Genomic DNA, 8,598 nt, shown 5'->3' on the forward strand with positions numbered 1-8,598 from the left:
CACACGAGCACGCGTGCTCAGAGCGTGAGAACACAGACACATGTGTGGATCAACAGAGGTGCACAGACGCGCATGTAATCATGCACATGTGCACATTGAGGCGCATTTCAGGCACCTTGTGGCCGTAGAGGTGGGCAAAGAGGGCGATGGACTGCACCGTCTTGCCAAGACCCATCTCATCTGCAAGGATGCCGTTCAGCCCATTCTCGTACAGTGCCTGACCACCGAAGAATGAATGTCGTGTGTGTGTGTGTGTTTTGCGTGTGCGTACGTGCGTGTGTGTGTGTGTGTGTGCGCGCGCGTACGTGCGTGCGCGTGTGTGTGTGTGTGTGTGTGTGTGTGTGTGTGTGTGTGTGTGTGTGTGTGTGTGTGCGGGAAAGGCAGCGTGGAGATGAGGGTGTTCAGATGAGGACAATGGAGTGTCGCCGTCATATCAGCAAGTTTGGACGTAGCACACGTACCCGCAGCCAATCCACGCCCGCAAGCTGATAGTCGCGGAGTTGCCCTCCTGTGACGAGCGTGGGTTGCTCGAAGTTGTGCACTGCGCGCGAGTGATGAAAGGGAGGGGGGGGGCACAAGGGTTGTGAACTACATATGGATTGTGCATCAGGGATCAATGACACAGGGCATCCAAGTCCAGCAGTACACGAGGAGCAGCACATGGGTAAAGAGGGAAAGGCAAGCACGCGCGGGCAAAGCAATGATGCACAAGCACACACACACATACACACATACACAGAAAACACACACACACACATAGACACACACATAGACACACACACACACACACACACACACACCATTCTTGGTTTGATTGGTGGGTTGGACCGGCTCGTCCTCTGTCTGGGACGCGTGTTCCGCTGCCTTGGACTGGACATCCTTCTCGTCTACATAGTCGGCGAGGCGATACGAGCCGTCACGCTTCGTCTTGTGGTGTGCACGTGACTGTGCGGATGTTGCCTTGGTTCTTGTTGTGGCCTTGGGAGATGAGCCTTTGCTTTGGTCGGTTGCCTGTACCTGCTTCTTGCCTTTCTTCTTCCCCTGGCGCTTCTGCTCTGCCTCCTGCATGGCGTGGCAACAATTGAGGCGAGTATGTGAGTGTACGTGCATGTGTGCGTGTGTAAGTTGTGCGTGCATGCGTTTGTGTTTGTATGTGCATGCGTTTTTGTTTGTGTGTGTGTGCGTGTGTGCGTAAGTTGTGTGCATGTACATGCGTGTGATTGTGTGTGTGTGTGTGTGTCGCACACGGCAGACAGAGCCAGAGAACAGCACAGTGCGCACCTTTTGTGACTGCATACGCTGGTACAGGAACTGGGTGTAGAGGCTTGAGCGTTCAAGCAGATGGCTGAGACGCATGTAGCGCTGGTGCTCCACGAGCGACTCGTACTCCTCCTTGGCCTGGTGATGGCGGTGGCGATGGGTGCAGGTGTGAGGAAGCGCGAGTTGATTTGCGGTGGTAGCACCAAACCTGGCGCAGTGCCAGGGCGAGGGTGAAGGAAGGGCAGCAGGCCATCCGCCAAGGCCCCAGAAAAAGACCAACTGCAACACCATCACACACCATCACACACCATCACACACCATCACACACCATCACACCTCACACCATCACACATACATCACACATACATCACACACACATCACACCACATCACACACCATCCCACCATCCCACACACACCATCCCACACACACACACACACACCTGTTGTTGGAGCTGTTGCTGTTCTTCCTTGGCAGCTGCTTGCAAGCGTTCCTCTTCTGCCACCATCGCAGCCGTCACGACTCCCTCTCCATCTCCTTCCTTCTTGCCATCACCGCCACCAACAGCGCCACCAACACCACCACGCATCATATTGCCTCTTGTTCCGCTCCAGTGCTTGGTGTGTGTGTGTGGTGTGTTGCTTGACTCATGTACCTGCGTGTCCCTGCGTGTGTGCTGCAACAAACCTGTTTTGCTTTGTTTTCCCGCCAAAACTGTTTTGTGTGGCGCAACTTTTTTGAGTCCTTCCTTTCTGCCTTGCTTTGATGTCTCAGTCGCCAGCCCGCGTTCCTCGTCCTCTCGTCGTTCCTTCGTCCCTCTCCCCCACTCCTCCATCATCCTTCCCTCCCCCCACCTCTCACTCCAAGGCAATGATTATGGGTCGTTTCATTTGGATCTGATATGCGTGCTATCACAAGACAAAGAACACAACGAGAGAAGAATGAATAGCAATGATGAACATGTCAAAGAAACTGGGTGCTGGGACGCGGTGCGAGTTTGATTGTGAGCGCAAAGAAGAGGCGAATAGGATGTGATGTGAACAGAAGAGTATGATAATAGCGGGCGGGGATAACAAGGATGATAAAAAAAACAAACAAACAAACAAAAAAAAAAAACCAAGGAAATGTGGCAAGACCCAGGTCCAGCACTGTGTGTGGGCGGGGTGTGTGCTGCTTGGTAGTCGGCAACCAGGCCGCTTCCTCGGCAGCAGCACACTTACCAGTGAAGGCAATGGAAAGAAAAGGATCCAAGGAACACAGAAGGAGAACGAAAAAAAGGGAGTGGCTAGGACACACTACGCTGAACAGAATAAGACAGCAACACTACACTACAGTGGGGCACAGCGTGCAGCCAGAAGCAGGGCTCTACCGCTTACCGAGGAGATGCAGCCAGAGAGGGTCACATGACCCCTCGCAGTGCACAACAAATGCAAGCTAAACACAACAAACACACACACATACACTATTGAGAATGCCCCTTGAACAAGGGAAACGCACACCAGCTCACGATCACATTAATACAGAAGCACTGGCTACATGCCACTGCTGTGGTCAACCACAAGCAAGTCATGAAAACAACGAAAAGAGCGTAGATGCTACCCAGATGGAGACGACGACACCGTCAGCTGCAAACTGCGGTGAAGCGAAAGTCACAGACTTCACATCGTGGTGGGCGCGAGCAGAACAGGGAGAAGCAACGGCAGAGAGGAAAGAAAAAAGGAAGGAAGGAAGGTGGCTGGAAAGCAGCTGGGCAGCTTGTGTTCACAAGCGGGCCCGAAGCGGGTCCACGCAGCTCAAAAACACCCGCCAGTCTGCCACCGCAACCCCAGCCCCTCCTTTTCTTCGCACACGTAACTTACATGGGGCGTGGCGGGGTTTGCGGCGGCATGTTCAGAAAGCTCAGATCAAAGGAGGTCGCCGCAGATGCTCGGCGCGGTGGCGTCTGCATGGAAGCGGCCAGGTACTGCTGTAGGGAGTTCATGTTTGGCTGCTGTTGCTGCTGATGCTGATGCTGCTGCTGATGATGATAGGGGTGTGGTGGAGCCTGTTCGGCAAAGCGCTGGTGGCTTTGGCGTGTAAACGCAGCCCCAGCATTGCTGGCCATCGCGCTGTAGGCAGCCGCCGAAGAGGTGCAGGCTTGGCCGTGGTTGCTGTTCTGAGGCTGAGCCTGGTTGCGGGCCATCGTGGGCATGAAGGGCATGTTCAGGGGCAGCGGCTCACCACCATGCTGTTGCTGCTGCTGCTGCTGCTGTTGCTGCGCCGCCGCCACTTGGTACGCGGCGCTGTTCACAGCACCAGAAGCAGACACACGCTGCTGTTGCTGCTGCTGCTGCTGTTGCTGCATGGCGTTGGCAGGGCCAGTTTGGCCTTGCAGCACGTCGCTGAGCAGCTGGCCAAGCAAGCGGATATCCAAGCTGCCCTGATCCTGCTCTGGCTGTTGCATTGCAACGGTCGCTGGCTGTGCCTGCGGAGGTGGTGGTGGCGGCGGCGGGCCTGCAGCAACGGCGTTGCTCGACGTCGCCACTTGCGCCTGGGTTGAGGCCACCATCTGCTGCATGAGCTGTGCCAGGAAGTCAGCCGAGAGGGAGGGTGCAGCAGCGGTGTTGTTGGCCGACAAGGGCGTTCTCGAAGAAGAGGCGGAGGAGGAAGACGAGTTGAGGGGCAAGGGGCGTGGGAACGAGCTCCGCGCGTTTAGCTGTTGCTGCTGCTGCTGTGGCTGCTGCTGCAGATTGCAGAGTTGCTGGAACATGGCAAGGTTTGCCATGTTTGCCTGCGCAGTCGCGTCTGAATGCTGGTGCGGCACATGTGCGGGTGGGCGAGGAGCGGGGCCTGTAGCGGCTGCCTTGTTGCTGCCAGCCTTCCGCCTGGGCTTCCTGTTGCCCTTGGCGGGGGCAGCTTGCTTTGTGCCCGAGGCCGCTGCAGCAGATGCCGAGGAGGACGAGGAGGACGACGACTTGGAGGCGACGCCCTTGTGGATGCGCTGCATGTGGCGCCGAAGCGCGCTGGCTTGGCGAAAGGACTGGCCGCAGTCCTTGACCTGACACTCAAAGGGCTTTTCGCCCGTGTGCTGGCGGCAGTGGTACTCGTAGTGGTCGCGGCGGTAGAATCCCTGCTGGCAAGGCTGGCCGTTGCTGAGCGTGTAGCCGCAGACGAAGGTGGGCGGGTTGTTGTGAGTAAAGACGTGGCGGGTAAAGTGGGTCTTGTGCTTGAAGGCCTTGCCGCAGTCCTTGCAGACAAAGTTCCGGCACTGCCCACGGCGCGCCGTGTTTGGGCGGCGGCGGCGGAACGGGGATGTGGCGGCGCGCTTGGGCTTCTTGCCCTGCTTCTTGCGCCGTGTGCTCGACGTTGTTGTTGTGGAGGTGGTGGTCTTCTTTTTGCTGGCGGGAGTTGTTGTGGAGGGTGCGGTCACAGACGGCGGCGTGGCCGTGCTTTTGCTGTTGAGGGTTGGAAAGGCGGAGAGCTGCTGCTTGGCACGCTTCGTGGGCAGGGAAGCGTCGACAGAGGCCATGGTCGTGACTGCGATGGTGGTTGCGGCCGTTGCGGCGGCGGCATCGTCACCACCACCACCAGCCATGGCGTGGTTGCCTGCAGGCACGGAAAACGGGGCAGCGCCCGATGTGGGCAGCTGGCGCGTTGGCGTTGTTGGCGTTGGGTTTGCCAAGCTGACGAGGGTGCGAGCCGTGTGTGTTTGCGGGGAGGGTGGGCTGAGCGGCAGCGGCGAGGAGGATGCGGAGGACTTGGTGTGCTCGCTGGTGCTTGATGTTGTTGACTGGTGCAGCTGCCCGCTTGTGTTCATGGCTGATGTCGCGTTCGCCGATGAGGAGGAGGGGTGGGAGAGGACGACAGCGGAGGCGGACCGCTGTGCTGAGGACTGCAGGTGACTGTTGTGGCCGTGCTGTGTGTTGTGTTGCGCGTCGTCGTCGTCGTAGCCGTCCAGGAGGCTGGTGGACGCTGGGCGGATGTTGTTGAGCATGAGCGGGGACACGCTGGCTGCCGGCTGCTGGTGTTGCGCGCGGTACTGGGTGTACTGCATGTGCTGCATGTGCGCGCGGTTCTCCTGGGCGAGCGTGGAGGGCTTCTTGGGGGAGGAGGCGGCGCCGAAGCTTGTGTTTGCCGCTGCTGTTGCAAGGCCGTCCATGCCGTTGCTGTCATGGGCTGGGCTGCCTGAGCCAGGGGACAGGCGGGTGTTCTGTGTGCCGGCGTGCATGTTGCCAGACTGGGGCCCGAGGTTGTCCATGATGTGTGTGTGTGTGTGTGTGTGTGTGTGTGTGTGTGTGTGTGTGTGTGTGTGTGTGTGTGGATGAAGCTGCTGCTGCTGCTGCTGCTGCTGCTGCTGTTGTTGTTGTTGTTGTTGTTGTTGTTGTTGGGTATTGTGCGCGTGTGCGTTGGAGCTACAACACCGAAGTGGGGGTCTCCTGTGTTGAGCGAGGAGCGAAACGAAGGGACGGTGACTGCTCAGCCAAACGTGGCGGGGTCCGTGAGGACAGGAGAGTTGGGGGAGTAGGGGTCGATTCAAAACCCTCCAAGGGCTTGTGTTTAGGGTGGCAGCACAAGTCGTTGTGGTCGTGGATAACGTCGTTGCTGTTGGGATGCTTGTTGGCGATTCAGGAGGCAAGAAGAAAATGGCCGACGGAGCCCCCTCACATGCACAATCCAACAGTGTCGTGAGAGAGGGTGTGCGTGGCTGGGGGAGAGTACCGCTGTTGGTGTTGGTGCAGAGCCGTTGGAGCCGTGGTGCAGCAGTGGAGGGTTGGCTTGTGCGTGTTTGTGCGGAGGAAAAATCTTGGTCGCGGAGTGCGGGGAACCAGTTTCAAAGCGGAGGGAAGTGTGGCAGTGCTGAAACGTGGGGGATGGGCAATCCTTGTGTGCGTGCTCGTGAAGATGGAGAGAGAGAAAGAGGGGGGGGGGGGGAAGGATCAGTTGCAGCCGCTGTGGTATGCGTGTGATACGTGGTGGTCAGCCTCTTTCTTTGCGCTGCGACCTTGGGGAAAGCGAGTGCGCGTAGAACAAAAGACGAACAAGTCGAAGAAGTGGTGCTCGTATTGGAAGAAGTGGCAAGCTTGGCTGGTGGCCGCATGCAATGGATGCCGCTGGGATAGGTTGTCGTTTGCGTGCTTGCTTGTCTTCTTGGTTGCTTGCGGGAGGGGGATGGCGTGTCTTGCTTTTGCTGTCACGTTGAGTAATTCAAATCCGCCCAGTCGCAGCTGCGGTGGATTTGAGGTTGGTTGACAACGGAAGCGCTTTGTGTGCTGTGCAGGAGAGCTGGCGGCCCCGTGAGCACAATGAGGAAGGACTTGGTAGCGTGGGCGATGCGGGTGCTCTGGATTGGAGCAGCTGCTGGTGCTGCTGCGGCACACGTTGGACTGGGTGGACGGCTGGCTGGCCGGGTGATATAGGTGATGCAGGACGGAGGACGGCTGGCTCCGTGTGTCAAGTCGAGCGGTTGCACGGCCGTTGTGTTTCGTTCGCGCTCGTGATATGGAGTTGAGTCAAGTCACGTCGATGCAGGGGGTTGTGCTGGGTGGTGGTGCTGGGTGGTGGTGCTGGGTGGTGGTGCTGGGTGGTGGATGAAAAATGGAAGGAGCGAGCAACGATTGCCGCTGGATTTGAGTTTTGGTAGACGTTGCTTGGTCGGTGCAGTTGGATGGTTGGTTTGTTCGTTGGTCGGGTGGACGGACGGGTTGTGTGTGCTGGTATGGTGGGTTTGTTGGTTGGTGCTTCGAGGCGGTGTCGGTGTTTATGCGGCGGATGTTTTGGGCGGGGGTGGGTTGGCTGTTGCTTTGCTTTTGTTAGTAGCGCTTTTGCTTTTGCTTGGGGTGTTTCGTGGTTGAGCGTGTGTGTGAGTGTGCAACCCTTTCCAATGTTTTGATTTTACGTGTTGGGCAGCCCCAGATATGCGGCAACGGCCAGACTGCCAAAACGGCAAGACCCGCGCGGCGTGTGCGTGCGTGTGGTTGGGTAGCGCGCAACCCTTTCGCACGCTGCGCGAGCAGGGTCTGGGTTCGCGCCGTTTCGCACCGTTTCGCACCCTACCAAACATGCAAGTGTCGGGTGCTTGCGTAGGGGCAGAATTTAGCGGGTCACTCGTCAGCCAGCAAAAGGATCGCGAAAACCAACCGTTACCCAACCAGGCACAGCAAGGTCTTGTTGTTGTTTTTCAGCTGCGACAGCACAACCCGCCTTCGCGTGCCTTCGATTTGCACTCGCGCGTTCGTGCGTATCGAGGGACACACCGACGATTCCCTGAGACGTGACGACACAACGGTTAACTTTACGCGTTTGCACGCGGGACGCATCGTCGCACCCGCGGTTGTGGTCGTTCGGGTAAAGCGCGAATCTCCGAGGCGGGTCAGATCACTTGCACGCGCACACAACCACCGTCCAAATTCTCAAATAACTCAACCGTCATCATGTCACGTCAGCGTTTGCTTTGGAATGCAAAGGTGGGACCAATCAGCCTTTTGCTGGGTCAAAGAGTTGGTAGCGTAGTGGGCATGGAGGAAACTTTGTGCGTGTTTTAGTTGAATTTTCAAAACTTTGGCGGTTAAACCTACGGGGCTTTGCACCTTTGCCTGCAGGCAAAGTGTTTCATGCTGTCGTGAAACGGGTTGGGTGGCGGTTTCGTTTCTGGTTGTGTCGTGTTTTGGCTTGCGCGGGCCTGTCACACACAACTCAGAGGAGGGCCAATGGTTGGGGATGCGACAGATGTGATGGACGGAAGCGAGGAGGGAGTGCGGGAAGTGCCGGGAAGTGCCAACGAGGGGAAGGGTCGGTCAGCATAATGAGGAGGTGGTTTATTGGTTGGTTGGTGTGTTTGTTGAAGGAAGGGAGGGAAGGGAAGGAAGGCAGAGGCTGAGGGAGAGGTCATGGAAGCTACGCACAGCAGCGCAGCAGGTGGAACAGGAACAAACGGGCGTGTGTTCAACAAGGAAAGGTGCCATGGTGGTGGCAACACAACACAAATACACGACACAAAGTCCAGCTCAGCTCAACGCTGCAGCGCCTTGTGTTGGGTGGCCTTCAGGCGGACTTCTTGGCTTGCAGGTTGTGCACGTCAGGTTGAAGGAGATCGTTGACAACCTTGGTCACAAACGTCTCCAGCTCGTTCTCAACCGGTGTCGTCACGCTGAGTTCGGCAGTTGACAGTCGTCATGGTGATTGATGGCCAGTGGCGGTCGTCAGGTCGTCCGTCAGGTCGTCGTCATCAGCACGATGCATACCCATAAACAACCGAAGAGCAAGTGCGGTGCGGTTGGGGGGGGGGGAAGACGATGAGGTGAGCGACGTGAGGCATGAGGAACAACATCGTACATGTGCATGTGTGCGTGTGTGCGTGTG

At 57.5% G+C, this 8,598-nt stretch overlaps 3 protein-coding genes across 3 annotated transcripts in view; all 3 read right to left on the reverse strand.

The window, feature by feature from the left end:
* Positions 1-1,967, reverse strand: part of PTSG_07121 (uncharacterized protein) — a 6,855-nt gene extending 4,888 nt beyond the window's left edge. The window contains exons 1-5 of the mRNA XM_004992481.1: positions 1,703-1,967; positions 1,282-1,398; positions 801-1,062; positions 462-541; positions 116-217 (exon numbers count right to left, since the gene is read on the reverse strand). Of these exons, the coding sequence (XP_004992538.1) occupies positions 116-217; positions 462-541; positions 801-1,062; positions 1,282-1,398; positions 1,703-1,852 (711 nt within the window). The 5' untranslated portion in view covers positions 1,853-1,967. The remainder of the gene's footprint in view (positions 1-115; positions 218-461; positions 542-800; positions 1,063-1,281; positions 1,399-1,702) is intronic.
* An 888-nt stretch (positions 1,968-2,855) lies between these two features.
* On the reverse strand, positions 2,856-5,539 carry PTSG_07122 (zinc finger protein zfp2; the record flags this gene model as incomplete). Its single annotated transcript, XM_004992482.1, has 2 exons — positions 3,120-5,539; positions 2,856-2,892 (listed from the first exon to the last, which is right to left on the reverse strand). Exons 1-2 carry the CDS (start codon positions 5,495-5,497, stop codon positions 2,856-2,858), a joined length of 2,415 nt encoding a protein of 804 aa, XP_004992539.1. The 5' UTR covers positions 5,498-5,539.
* Positions 5,540-8,043: 2,504 nt separating this feature from the next.
* PTSG_07123 (uncharacterized protein) overlaps positions 8,044-8,598 on the reverse strand; it is a 7,352-nt gene continuing 6,797 nt past the window's right edge. The window contains exon 19 of the mRNA XM_004992483.1: positions 8,044-8,386. Coding sequence (XP_004992540.1) covers positions 8,281-8,386 — 106 coding nt within the window. The 3' untranslated portion in view covers positions 8,044-8,280. The remainder of the gene's footprint in view (positions 8,387-8,598) is intronic.

The sequence above is a fragment of the Salpingoeca rosetta genome (assembly GCF_000188695.1).
Source record: "Salpingoeca rosetta unplaced genomic scaffold supercont1.16, whole genome shotgun sequence".
NCBI classification, from domain to species: Eukaryota; class Choanoflagellata; order Craspedida; family Salpingoecidae; genus Salpingoeca; species Salpingoeca rosetta.